Source organism: Engraulis encrasicolus, chromosome 6 (genome assembly GCF_034702125.1).
Source record: "Engraulis encrasicolus isolate BLACKSEA-1 chromosome 6, IST_EnEncr_1.0, whole genome shotgun sequence".
Taxonomy (NCBI): domain Eukaryota; kingdom Metazoa; phylum Chordata; class Actinopteri; order Clupeiformes; family Engraulidae; genus Engraulis; species Engraulis encrasicolus.
Genome location: NC_085862.1, coordinates 11,889,162 through 11,904,053, shown reverse-complemented (window position 1 = coordinate 11,904,053; position 14,892 = coordinate 11,889,162). Strand labels below are relative to the sequence as shown.

Genomic DNA, 14,892 nt, shown 5'->3' with positions numbered 1-14,892 from the left:
TTGATGTAGGCGTTATACTTGCAATGGAAATGTCTTGAAAACATATGAACTAATTCATATGCCTAAACTAACTACTACTGATAAGAAAGTCCATGAAAACCCAGTTAGCCAGAAGGTCAGTCAGAGATAGTCCGGTAAGGAAAATGTTTGCCTCCTAAAGTCTGAAATGAAAGGGTGAGAATTTTCCACGAGCTCTTAAAGTGACAGTGCATAATTTTACTCCGTGTAGCCTAGACCCAATTTAAGCACAATATTGTAGTCTTTTAAATTCGTTACATAGGCCTAAAACATTTAAATCCAAATTAAAATTTTCATCCTTTTAAACATAAATTCAGCATTCTGGGCTACTTGGGCTGTTGTAGGCCTAAAGATAGGCTACTTTATTTCCAACATCTTACAAATGTAGGCCTACAGTATATTGATGGTGGTGGGTTGATGAGGAGTAAGTGAAGTAGGCCTGATAGCCTAATCAAGATGACAATTAGAAACATAACTTACTGATTTTGTAATATTTACAATTATTATTAATAATTATTATTATTAATTATTATATTCAATGACAATATAATCAACATATTATTAAGCATAAATATTACCCCTAAAATTGGGCTCGTCGACCCGCTCACTGAGGTCATTGGCTCTGCTCAGTGATATAGTGCATTTGCCCATGCACAGAAAAAATTAGAGGGAACATTGCTCACTACTGTGTGTGTTTACCATGAACATTGTTTGTATGAACTGACGCTGCAATGCAAAGAGAAGGCACAGCCACGCCTAGGTCCAGAGCTCCAGAATGAGAGCTTAGATTTTTAAGGAACTTGAATTGTTGGTGATATCTGGCATAAATTGTACTGGCAGGTAGTTTGATAAGCAAGACCCTCTAGCTGTTGCAGAGCCCCATACGGCGCTGCGCTCGTGGGGGGTGTGGCAGGCTCGTCAGGGTCTGACAACCGTGGGGATTATGGACCAACGCTTTTAACCTAGCGAACTACTGATTTTTTTAGTGGGGATTTCGTCTTGCTAGCAATAATTATGCCTATACGACTGTTGTCATACGTGTAAATGGACAAAGCCATGTGAAGTTACAGCTGTTTCACAATTATATTGTAGCAGGGCGAATTGATATTGCAATGCAGCTGACTTGTTTTCTTGCCGGGTCTCTCCGGTGCCGTGAAGGGGAGCGAATGGGATAGAACAGATATTTGAGGAGAATGAAACAAAGAATATTTCACGTCACATCTATTAGGCCTACTGACTCTTGTTCTAGCTACCAGTTCTGTGAGGCAGAGATTCAGACTGCACAGTATTCTGATTTCTCATGTAGCTTCCCATCACTGGGAACATCTTTCACTGGAGACAAACACGTGCAGCACGAAATGGATAGGGTTGGGTTTAGATTGTAGATCATAGTTCTGGATTTTAAACAACTTTTGAACTTCATGGAGACTTCATCCTAGGGCTGCACGATTATGGAAAAAATCATAATCACGATTATTTTGGTCAAAATCATAATCACGATTATTTTGGTCAAAATCATAATCACGATTATTAATCACGATTATTGATTTTTGCAGATTTTTTTGAAAATTATAACAAGATGAAATATAACCAAGAATGAATTACATACGGGATGAGCAAAATAAAATGAATTGTAATAATTATGTAAAGGCAATAGCATGAAACTTAAGTGGACAGATTTCTGGCCAGAAACACCAGCCTGTCAGTATGTTCTGGCTTCAAGGACGCTCTCAAAAGTAGGTCACTATTGCCACGATTTCACGAGAGAAATGGACCGACTGAAGCTTGACATCCTTGGAGTGAGTGAAATAAGATGGAACGGATCAGGAGAAGTAAAAACACAAAATGGAGAAACCATACTATTCTCAGGAAACCTAGAAGAAGATGCCACTCATGAAAAGGGGGTTGGCCTCATTCTTTCAAATAAAGCTTTTAGATGTTTAATGGAATGGGAACCTGTATCTGAACGGATACTAGTTGCCAGATTCCATTCAAGGTGCCAAAACCTCACTATCATCCAAGTCTATGCAATAACTGAACAGGCCAACCCGGAAGCTAAAGAAGATTTCTATGATGCACTACAACAAGCTGTGAACAACGCCAGCAGAAGAGACATCATCATGATAATGGGTGACCTCAATGCCAAAGTGGGGGGAAAGTCAACAAACAGCAACGTGATGGGAAACGAAGGAATTGGAGAGCAAAACGAAAATGGAGAAATGCTTGTAGATTTCTGTGCAACAAATGGACTTGTCATCGGAGGAACTCTCTTCCCACACAGAAACATACATAAAACAACATGGAGATCCCCAGATGGTAAAACGGAGAACCAGATAGACCACATCATGATCAGTAGGAGATGGAAAAGGAACCTTCAAGACACTAGAGCCATGAGGAGTGCGGATATAGGATCAGACCATCATCTGGTACTTTCAAAGGTGAAAATCAAACTAGCAGTACAGCAAAAACCTAAGAAAGATAGAATCAAATACAACACTGACAGGCTGAGAAACAAAGACACAATGAAGCAGTTCCAACTTGTACTGGCAAACAAATATGATGTCCTGTACAACGGATCAGACACTGAAGGAGAGGAAGATGTGGAAAAGGAATGGACAAACATCAAAGACATGTTCCTGTCAACATGCGACGAAATCCTGGGAAAACCAGGAACGGGGAGGAGACCATGGATGTCAGACCACACATGGAGTCTGGTGGAAGAAAGACGATCAATAAAAAACAAAATCAGCACAGCCAGAACAAGACAACAGAAACTGCTGGAAATGGAAAAGTACAACAAGAAGGACAGAGAGATCAAGAAGAGCTGCAGGAAGGACAAGAGAGACCAAATGGAGGAAATGGCAAGTGAGCTTGAAGCAGCAGCTGCAAGAAGAGACCTGGGCAAACTATATGACATAACAAGATGCATGAGTGGAAAGAAAAACCTCCAAAAGAAGAAGCCCCTTAGAGACAAAGATGGCAAACTCATAAGCAAACCAGAGGAACAGCTAAATAGATGGAGAGAACATTTTCAAGAAATTCTCAACAGACCCTTTCCTGAAGACACCCCAGAGCTATTACCAGCAGCAACAGACCTTGACATAACGACAGGACCCATCACAAAGAAAGAAATTCGTGATGCGTTGAGGAAGCTCAAAAATGGAAAAGCTGCTGGAGCAGACAACATACCACCTGAAGCGCTGAAAGCTGGAGGAGAAGTGACAGTAAATGCTCTCCACTCCCTTCTGCTTAAAATTTGGGACACCGAAACAATTCCCAAAGAGTGGAACAAAGGACTGCTAGCAAAACTCCCAAAAAAAGGAGACCTCAGCCACTGCAAGAACTGGAGAGGAATTATGCTACTAGTTATCGCAAACAAAGTCATGACAAGAGTAATACTTGAAAGATTGAAACCAAAACTAGACCTTAAGTTAAGAGACGAGCAAGCCGGCTTTCGAGCTGAAAGATCATGCTGTGACCAAATAGCAACACTTAGAATAATAATTGAACAGTCTCTTGAGTGGAATTCAGGACTCTACATGACATTTGTGGACTTTGAAAAAGCCTTTGATTCAGTGGACCAGGCCACACTCTGGCATCTCCTGAGACATTATGGCGTGCCAGGCAAAATGGTCAGGATGATCAAAGTGATGTATGATGGTTTTCAAGCCAGTGTCATACATGATGGAACAACAACACAAGGCTTTGAAATAAAAACTGGAGTAAAACAAGGCTGCCTGATAAGCCCCCTACTGTTTCTCGTCCTGCTGGACTGGGTAACACGTGAATCTTATGGAAGAGAGAAGACAGGAATCCAGTGGACACTAACCAGACAGTTAGAGGACATAGAATTTGCAGACGACCTGTGCTTGCTAAGCCACAAAATAATGCATATGAGACAGAAAGTAGACACCTTGAAGAGAAACGCAGAGAGAGTAGGCCTCAATATAAATGTGGACAAAACAAAGGAAATGAGAGTTAAGACCCCTGCAAATACCAACGAACTCAAATGTGGAGAAGAGACCATTGAGAGAGTAGACCAGTTCCGCTACCTTGGTAGTATAGTTACAGAATCTGGAGGAACAGAGGAAGATGTGATGGCCCGAAAGAGAAGCGCGCAACAAATGTTTTCCACCCTAAGCAAAGTTTGGAGAAGTAGAGCCATTTCTTTAAAGACCAAGCTAAGGATTTTTAATTCCAGCGTCAAAACCGTTCTTTTGTATGGCTGCGAAACATGGAAAATAAACAAGGGTATATTGGCTAAACTACAACCATTCATCAACAAGAAGCTAAGACATCTATGTGGCATCTGGTGGCCAAACAAAATAACCAACAACGAGCTCTGGAGACGTACTGAACATGAAGAACTGGAAGTAACCATCAAAAGAAGGAAATGGAAATGGATTGGACACACCCTAAGAAAGCCAGAGTCAAACACCACAAGACATGCGCTCGACTGGAACCCTCAAGGTACAAGACGCAGAGGAAGGCCCAAAGACTCATGGCGAAGAACCACCAGAGATGAACTCCAGAAAATAAACATCACCTGGAATGAAGCCAAGAGGAAAAGCCAAGATCGTGTTGTCTGGAGGCAGTTAGTAGAAGCCCTATGCTCCACTCGGAGCGAAGAGGAATAAGGCAAGGTAAGGCATTGCCACGATTAAATCACGATTAAAATCACGAGTTCGATTTCACTATTTTATCACGATTTTGATTATTTTTCGATTAATTGTGCAGCCCTACTTCATCCGGATAATGAGGGAGGCTCGGTGGTCGGTTATGATTTTTAAAATGTTCGTCATCCCGAGTGTTCATAAAATAGGAACCGAAAATAGAACCGTCAGGAACCGGCATCAAAACGAAGGTTCTGGAACCAGAACCGAAACCGAAAATTTCTGATCGGTACTCAGCCCTATACACAATAATATTTAATTGATTATTTTACTTAATTATTGACTTTGGATCAGCATAGAACAAAGATACTGCTTGAAAAATACCATAGCATTTGCTCAATTACAAGAATTACAAGAGTACTTACTTCCCTTGTAGAAGGATGCTTTCCTAATAACTAACATAAAGAGCAAGGAGAGATGGCATACGTAACCTATTGATGCCGGATGCTGGATAGCGCAACAGTGATGCAGCTTTAGGCTCTTGAATTTTGAGATTGTTTTATGTAAAGTGTTTCTATGTTAGAGCTGAAAGAACATGTACTAAAGCAGGATGGGGGTCTTAAAAACATGAAATAAATTGTATTTAAAAGTTGTGTGTTTGAGAGGCTGAGATATTTGGGGTTTTATAGGGTTTCTGCACATTTTGGATCACCAAATATAAGACTTTTTAAGACAAATATAAGACCTCTGATGATAAAATATAAGACCATCGCTCGGGGTGAGGCATTGCAATATTGCTAATGTTATTAGTTTGCATTGCTATAATGAAATGTAGGCCTAGTACATAATTATATATAATAAACAATATTATATGACTACTGTGCTTTTATAGTGTAGCCTAGGGTAAACACAGTGTAAGCAGTAGCAAGGTGTAACTGATCTGTAGGCCTACAGACACCATGCATGCATATGGTCAGTTAACTGACAACTGGCATTTAATTGAGGGTCCCACGCATGTTTTGACGGCCTATGGAAAAATCAGATGAATGTTCATCAAATGCCTTTAAATGTAGAAATTAAAAATGGCTCAACAATTCATCATTTCTGATGGATAAATAGTTGAATGCACTTTGCTATTAGGAGAGAGGACACCTGGTGTCAAAAGGGTTAAATGTATGACTACTCTGAGTGCCGTTCCTCCTCCTCCAGCTCGCTTTATCAGAGACGGGTAGCAGAAGCAAGCGTTCTACTTTGAGCTTAGCCTGTCTGTAGTTTGTTGTTCTCTAGATGGGCGCAAGAAACAGCGCACAACTTGGAAGCGATTTCCAGCATGTCCATAACAAGCATTTAGCGCGTTTACCGTTGCCCATCTGGTTACCGATTTGGACATTACGCACCTCGCCAGATCATTGGCTTCGTACATATTCTGTTACTCATCCGATTTCGTATTGCCTCGCGCTCACTTCCTCATGCTGCCATCATGTTAACAAAATCATTTTGCATTTGACAGAGGCATCAAATAGCCTGTCACGTATCTAGAGGCGATTTTGAAAGTGTAGGCTATTGTATGAAGGAACAATTATTTTCGAATACGGTCATAATGGACTTTATGAAATGAACCCTTTACATTTAGCAAACGCTTCTACCCAAACGCGAGGGCATGGCTAACATGCTTACGATAGACAATATTTAAAACTTACAGTCAACGACTGATTAGGCTATGCGTCCTCCCGACACAGTTAACATCAAGCTTCATATTCCGACGTTGCTTTGTTTGGATAGCAGCTAACCGTTTTATTTCTTGTCCTCAAGCCACGTTACACTGAACGTGCATCTATCTACCCATCTCGATTCACGTTCATATTTTTTCGACCACTTTTTCTACTGTTTCTACTAGAACATACGAGTAGGCTAGACGCTGCGCCCACAGGTCTGCGGCTGCCCCCCGCTGTGTGGCCAGCGGGCTGCGCTGCGCCACAAACACAGATCTGTTTCCTCTACTTTTCCGCATCTTGATAAGGGACGTATGCCGGTTAAATAAGGTTTATAGCGTCAAAAAATAGACCTTTTTTCTTACACTCAAGCTACCCAGATGAAATATAAGACCTCCCACGTAAATATAATACCACACTTCCAAAAATTGGCGAAATATAATGCTTTATAAGACCTTAAAAAACAAATATTAAAAGTAAGACTTTTTAAGGATCCGCGGAGACCCTGTTTTATAGGCTGACAGTGCCTTTTCCCAAAAATGGCTTGGGCATTAATGGGCTAAATGTCCATTAAAGCTGTTAACATGAAAAAAGATATCACTTACGACCAGAACGTGCATGTGACACAAACGGCCGCTCCAAGAAATGAGGGGAAACACAGAAGAGTGATGAAAATGGTGGTCATCTGAGTTGCTCGCCATGGTCTTCTTGGCACCTGACAGTTCATCATCAGACTTGTCTGTAAAATTGAGATTAAAACACAGATTAATACTTTGGCATATGCCCTGTGTTGCACGCACCACTCTCTGCAGTCCCTCGCACTAGTTTACAGAGCAACTTTCGTACCAAGTCAACATACACACATGCACAAGTAATCCACTGACAACACTAAATGTGCAGCCGATCACACAGAGTTTTGAAACTACGGTATGTGGATTCTTGCAACTTGTTTCAGTCAAAGACGACGCTAACAGACCAACAAATTTGACACTCCAAGTCTATCGAGTTCCATGAATCAACTAATAATAATAATAATGAATTTTATTTTGAGCCCCTTTCAAAATACCCAAGGACACTTTACAATAAAAAAAATAAAATAAATAAAAATACAGTAGGGAAAATATAACAAAGATTCAGTGAATTAACAATAGGAGAGTAATGAGAGTAATCAAAATGCAAAAATAAAATAAAAATAAAAGTACAATAAAAATAAATGTTTTAAAATAACAAAAAGAAGTAGAATGCAAATTGAAAATAAAATAAAAATGAGGGAGAAAAAATAGATAAAATATGTAAAATAGAAAATAAACTGATAATTAAAATGAAGTGGAAGTGCCTGTCAGTGAAATTGAAAGGCAAAAGTGAAAAGGTGTGTCTTCAGCTGAGATTTGAAAGTGGACAGTGTAGAACACTGTCGAAGTGACAATCTGAGCATATGACAGTAACAGCATCTTTCGAATGCCTGCTAGTCTGGTCGCGCTTCTCTGTGGAGTGCCTGGAGCAGTAGAATTTTGATCGCAACGCCCCCACCCCCCAAAGAAAACAGCCAATAATCGAATACGAAATAATAAATATGAAATGAAATGGGATGGTCAGGACCAGGCTACGAACATGGGGCATCAACAACATGTGTGTTCACAATATCAGACTTAATTTTAAAACTAAGACTTAGTAGTGACTTACCTTCTTCAGGTAGAAAAGGAAGACGAGTTTTAGAATTTGCACGGCTGGCAGCAAGGGGGTAAACAATACACCCATCCTGCAGAAACAAAAACAATCATATGACCGCTCTGGCGATATTCAAGTGAGGGACATTGTTATTAAAATGAAATCATATTATAACAATTCATAAATTATATTAGATGATACTGTCAGTTACTTAAAATTAGATTAAAATGTATTATTATGAAATTATATGAAATGGGTTACCATGTAAGCGTCTGGCCATAGATCAACTCCAGGACATTGCGTGCAATATCAAACACAGGTTTTCTCTTCCTCTTCAGCAGTTTCTGAGAGAACAACCTATGGAATATATACATAACATGAGTGCTTATGGATAGTATGTGTGATTTAGCATTTTGTAACCACTTTTTCTACTTAGACAAATTGTCCACGTCAGGGGAGACTACCACATATTCAGAAGATACGTCTTTAAAATGTAGCTCTGATTCAGGTTTTTTTTTCTATCTATTCTATCTACTGGATCGATGCCATTTTACTTGGAAGCACCTGGACGACTTCTTGGGGCATGAAAACACATTTACAGTATTTCCTCAATCTGAATTCAGATAGTCGAACAGCGCATATGCTCTGGGTATACCGACTTCATGAAAAGGGAAAAGCCTCACCTCCATAAAAACTCCCCAAAGAATGTATCAAGTAGTGTGAAGATGAAATCCATGACAAGGAATCGATAGAGATCCTGCCCCACAAAGGTCTCCCAACACTGTCAATAACACAGAAGAGCAACAACACCGTGAACAACACAGAAGAGCCATGTCCAATGGGGTAAATTTCCCACTGTCCAGCGACTACACAGCAATATAAGCAGGGTGCACAGCAAAGTCTTGTGCGGGAAATAGAGGACTGTGCTTTGTGAGAACTTTTGAATGTGCTATTACTTACATTGTCAAATGGATTTATTGATAATACACGGGCATTGCAGTGAAAACTGCTACTTTGGGTCGGACATTTCATCAAAGTCTTGAATTGATAGTTCAGTTTTAATCTTCGTCTTAACAGTTTCAAAACACACATGTAGCAACTAGTGACATAAAAAGGTCCACATGTCTGCCGGAGTAGAGAGAGAAGACGTTTGTTTTCCATAAGCTCTGAGAGAAACTTAAGTGGAGTCTAGAGTGGCTACGGAAACCGAGTTTGCAGTCTGCCTTTCTTAAAGCGACAGTACGCGTTTGATCTAATGAAAACCTTTGCTATGAGTTCTACTTCTGTTAACTTCCCTACATAACATTAATCATTTTAAACATTTTGAAAGGTTTTGTTTAACCTACTGTTTATTCATTAAAATGTAAAAAATTAAACTAAGAATAAATTAAAATCCACAGTAAATAGGGCTAGTGTTTAAAAAATAATTTAGCTTATTAATAAAGTGCAGCAGTTTGAATGTATTTATTCTATTGGCTATTTTGACAAGTTGTGGTGCAATAAACCACGCACTGAGGAAGAAAATGGTTTAGATTTTTTTTACCATATACTGTACCGAAAACGTACCGAACCGTGACCTCAACAACCGAGGTCCGTACCGAACCGTGATTTTTGTGTCTATCCATCTTTCTAAATGGTAGAAAATTATAGGTTGCATGAAGAAATTATAATTATGCAACATGTCTTCATGTCTTTTCAGGAACACATTAGGACAGCGCAGGGAAGCTCCAAACATATCCCAGTTCTTTTTGTACATAGGCCTAAGCTACAAAACACAACACGGGCAAATAGGCCAAACGGGCTCTGCACTAGTATTTTTAGATGAAGTTCAACATCTACTTTAATGCTTTTGACGCCCTCGGCTCTAGAAACACTTTTGCAGCTTTTAACGTTTCTGCTGCTTGCTCTTCCATACAAGTAATTTACTTCCGCTGCTTTCCACGCGTTCAATGCTGGCAGTGTGATTGCACGGTAAGGCCGTTTCGGGCATGAATGCGTTTTGCGAATGCAATCTTGTTTGCGGTAGATAATGCACGCAGCGCAGGCGTGTGCATTCTGCATAATATCGTCCATGTTTTTTGTTTTGTTTTCCTTACAGTCTGTGTTTCCAGTTTCCGGACCTCCCTCTGCCCCCTGGATGATACTGACTGTATTGTGCGTATTGGTCTTGTGCTTCTAAAGCTGGTATGTGCAGTCCGTTGCACAAAATGGCGTGCATAATTTAAGGATCGGAGCAAGCATAATCACCGGCCTTAATCAACAAACAAATGGGCCTCCCTCACCAGAACAAAAATTGAGGTTTTGGAATGGCCCAGCCAGAGTTCAGACCTGAATCCCATCAAACATCTTATGGGTGATCAAAAACCAAAGCTCACCTCTAGGTGAAGGCGTTGGGGTTGAGCCGCAATTCGGCCTAACCAGTGGTAGCACAAAACACCAAGTACAGTGACTTTCAGCATCAGATTCCTATGAGAAAAAAAAAGAGAAGAAGTCTTCATACACCTGAACCTTCCCGGGCTAGAAACTGGGCATTGAAAACATAGCCGGAGCAATAGTTTTATTACAGCACATTATCATCATACATATTGTCATTCAATGTGATAGAGAGAAAAGAAAGCAGAGAAGAAGAAAAAATATGAAAGTAAAAAACATTATAAAAAGTAGGTAAATACGACCAAAGGCAAATGAAAAGTCCCCAAGCTATCTTGAAGTTATTAACTTATTTTTAAAGTGATATATTAAGAGGTTAAAGTGTTATGATCTCTTTTCTTTGTTTTATATTAAAATATGAATACTTCACCTAGAAATGGCCACATAGTTGCGGACACTGGGTGAGTCATATTTCTCCAATGAGGCCACTATATTGAAGAACCCTGGAAGAAAAAGATTGATGCTTGATACCACCGCAGGTAGTGCAAGCAAGCTAGCCTCCTTCACTAAAGGGCTTTCAGACGCAGAATTTCTGTTTTGAGCTCGAGTCTCAAGGTCCTGCCAAAACAAGAGGATATATAATTTTCATTTCTGCTTATCATGTTTGAAACATGAAAGACAGCATATTAGCATAACCAACAACATATTGCACATGCTGTACTATAATGTAGTGTAGTTTAAACATTACCAACCGTGTGCATGAACTCTGAGAAGTAGTAGACGCCTACTCCACAGGCCACAGTGCTTCCGACACACAAAGTCCAGGCAAATGAATGCAGTGCGATTCGAGCCAGCCTCTGGGGGATGGGGATATCTCTACGCTTTCTGCCAACATCTGCCAAAAGCTCCTTCACGCAGGGGAGAACAGAAACAATTTGCCCGACAGGACATTTGGACAGCATTAGAACAAATCAGGTAGGATTAAAAAAAAAAAAAAACACTAATTTACAATGAAGAACATCTGAAGAAAACAATGGAAACAGCCTGACAAAGTCAAGAGTTTTCTGACATTTACAGTGTATCACAAACGTGTGTACAGTCCTCACATTTACTGATTTCCCTAAATAATCAATACAAATGACGGTCATAATCATAACCACCATTGGAAGGTTCATTCAAAAACATTTGATTTGTACTCCTAATAGCTGATGACTTGAAATGTCTGGTGACAGTCATTTATACAGCGCCTTTCACCAAAGTTTGCTTAACATGATGTCCGTGTAGATTTGTGGGTAATCAGTGAAAATGTTATTTGAATGGGAATTTTCCAGTCCGCTCACAGCTATTTCACTTTTAAACAATGTTCTCAAATCTGCTCATTGAAATGCTTACTTTGAGCTGGGTGGAGATATTTTCGGACTGCAGTTTGACAGAAGTTTTCTTGATTACTTTAAAATCCCAGGAGGAGAATACCTTCATGGCCAGGATGTTCCGGGACTTATCAATCCGGAAACTTTGCCCAAATAACTTTGACATGCTGTAAAAAAAGTAAACAAGAGTTTGTATGGTTGCTAAGGAGTAAGACTGTGCTTGTCAGCTGCATCTTGAACTTGATAGATTGACTCGTTTCTAGCCACCCAAACAATGCAAGTACTTAAAGTAGAGAAAAATTAAAGAGTAGCCCCACGTGTGTACCAAACTCTGGTACACTTACCCCCAGGGGTACACGTGGTACGAAAAGAGAAGTATTACACAACCTTTTGAAGTTATTATTTTGTCATTCTTTGGTAACATTCAAGAAGAACGTTTTCGTTTGGTACATTCTTTCTGAAGGTGCTTTTGTGCTTTATATATTCTCGAATCTCCAGTGAGCGTCTTTGTTTGTTACATGCATGGCCGTACGCACATTTGAGGCCACCCAGGTCTGGACCTCGGTCATTTTGTCCGAGTTTTGAAGTTTTTGAACACCAAATATGCCCAGCTGAATCAAACATGCAAAACTCAACCACAATTTGCAAAGCACGTTTCACAGAGGTTTTAACATCCATGGGCTATGTGTTCTATTTTTGTCTTTGTGTTCTGTTTGTGCCATTAGGCCTAATAATTATTTAATAGAGAGATTAATAGCGTGAGTGGTGTGACTCCTGACACAGAACGCAATTCAGCCGACATCGCAAGTGATTGGCTGCATTCATGACCATTGCACACGAGCAGCAATGCAGCAATGCTAAATCACAATGCATCCTGGTTAGAAAAATGCTTTGAAATGGTGTGTACGCGCGCCGCACAGCCTGCAGAGTAATGCACCGTCACGAACATAACCATTAAGCCCACGCTGCGTGTGGGCACTTGAAAGGTAGGTCTCCTTTAAATATAAAGCCAATCGTTTTGGCTGATGTCTTTGTCAAAGCTGTAAAGTCTTTGTAAAGCTGTTTGATAACTGAGTCATTATTTGTAAGAAGCCGCCATTGGGTTTTATTTGTAAATTGGCCGGTGACATCTGAAGATGCAACAGTGACTTCCTCCTCTATTTGCACATACTAGTCTTTTCCCATGCAAGTGAACAAGACTAATAGGCCTAGTGCACTTGTGTGGTGCGACAAGCAGAAGAGAACAGAATTCAGACATCAAGCTTGCTAGAGGCACAGCTCACCAACATAAAGCCACAGTTTTAAAACAGCCTAGATGCATAATGAATTATGAGCAAGCCATCTTCTTTGATAGTTGCCATTTGATAACTAAAGCCGGGCATACACTGTGCGATATTTTCACTCGTGGGTATTAAGCTCCTGCTCACACTGAACGATGGAATTTCACTATTTAAAAGTTCACATCTCACGACTCAAGTCCTCACACTATACGAGCTGACAGTCGGATGCGAGCCATATGCTTCCACTGAGCGACGCAACAGGCATGTTTCCCCGGTCTGCAGAGGAGGGAACATGCGCACCTGAGGTGGAGATGAGGTCGCGCTCAACAGCTAATCGCACGGCCCTATTAATTTGTGCATGTGAAGTGTCAAATCGGGACGTAGCACTGCTTTAACTGTGCGATTTACGCACGAGCCACGACCAGGATTTCAAACAGTTTTTATTTTCTTGCGACCCTGCGATTGCACGATCGTGAGGTGAAATCGCTTGTCTTTACCCCATGTACACTGCGCGATACGAGACTCACGATTGACCTGCGATTAAGCAAGAAATCGGCCCGACTCCCAAAAAGTCGTGCGAGTGCCAAATCGTGGCAAAAGTCGCACAGTGTAAGCCCAACTTAAGTCACTATTTGTCAAATGCAGCCATTTGGTTTTAGGTAGGCCTAGTGAAAAAAAGAATGACTGACAGCTGCATAAAATAGGCTATAAACATTAAAACATAAATTCAGCTAAAAGCATAGGCTGTTAGAGGCAAATCATTTGATTGTAAATTGATAGGCTTACTATTACATGGGCCTGATAGAATTTGTCTTTTGCTTTTGCGTGTGCAAAAATGATAATAAAACATTACACCACGCCATAGTAACTTGTAGCCCATGTCAACTTCAAGAAAGCATTTGGTAAGTAAAAATAGGCAACCATTTTTTCCAATTGGAAAAATAGACAACAAATAAGCAACCATTTTTTCTTCTTCTTACAGCTTTTCAAAATGGGCTGCTGTTTAAAACTCCCTGTGACAGAGCCGGCTCCCGCGCCGCTGACGCCCGACTACCCCCGGTTGGTGTGTAAGGACAGATATGTTGCAATGCATTTTCACCGACGCCGGTAAAAAACGTGGCCGTTCCGCGACGCTTTACCGCCCTGGTGTGTAAGACCCCTAATTGGTCCAGCAGCTACCGGTGCTGTAGGCTATCAAAAAGAGCAGCCAACACAGTGAGAATTTTGCTGCTCCCAGTTTCATTTCACACCGCTCCAATGTGTTTGAGGACACAAAAGCTATAATAAAGCCCGTTGGATTAACGTGTAGTATGTTTAAGATTTATTCAATCTAGTTCAGTAAGCATGTGATTACATGCTTCAATCACGAAGTTATAATAATAATAATAATAATAGTAATAGTAATGGAAACTAAATGGCATAGGCCCTATAGCAGTGGTTCCCAACACGTTTTGCACTGGGACCCTTTTACATAGTAAATTTCTGGAGACCCCCTTTTTTCACAACCAAAACCTGAGCAAACTTGCTGGCTATTATCCAGTGGATATTTCTGACAGTATAAGACTTCAGTAGCCTATATGGATTGTATGTAGCCTATTAATTAATGATATTTATTGGTATTTTTTATTTCACACCTAGACATTTCAGGGGACCCCATTGGAATTCCAGGTGACCCCATACCCCAGTGTTGGAAAAACACTGACATATAGCCTAGGCTATTGTGCATGAAGATGAAGAAACAGCCCTTCAATTTCTCCCCTTAAATTGGTTGGTCACCTACTGCATACCACATTGATTTTAAAGATGGGGGGGGGGGGGTCCCCACATCATTTGGACCTGTAACCACATGAAAAAGGTGTTG

The 14,892-nt window shown here is 40.4% G+C and overlaps 1 protein-coding gene across 2 annotated transcripts in view; it reads right to left on the bottom strand.

Annotated features, from left to right (window-relative positions):
* Positions 1–14,892, bottom strand: part of tmc6b (transmembrane channel-like 6b) — a 41,695-nt gene that overhangs the window by 10,794 nt on the left and 16,009 nt on the right. For both annotated transcript variants that reach the window (XM_063200638.1, XM_063200639.1), the window contains exons 10-17: positions 11,774–11,918; positions 11,134–11,289; positions 10,812–10,999; positions 10,387–10,477; positions 8,695–8,792; positions 8,273–8,368; positions 8,027–8,102; positions 6,949–7,082 (exon numbers count right to left, since the gene is read on the bottom strand). In XM_063200638.1, the coding sequence (XP_063056708.1) occupies positions 6,949–7,082; positions 8,027–8,102; positions 8,273–8,368; positions 8,695–8,792; positions 10,387–10,477; positions 10,812–10,999; positions 11,134–11,289; positions 11,774–11,918 (984 nt within the window). The remainder of the gene's footprint in view (positions 1–6,948; positions 7,083–8,026; positions 8,103–8,272; positions 8,369–8,694; positions 8,793–10,386; positions 10,478–10,811; positions 11,000–11,133; positions 11,290–11,773; positions 11,919–14,892) is intronic.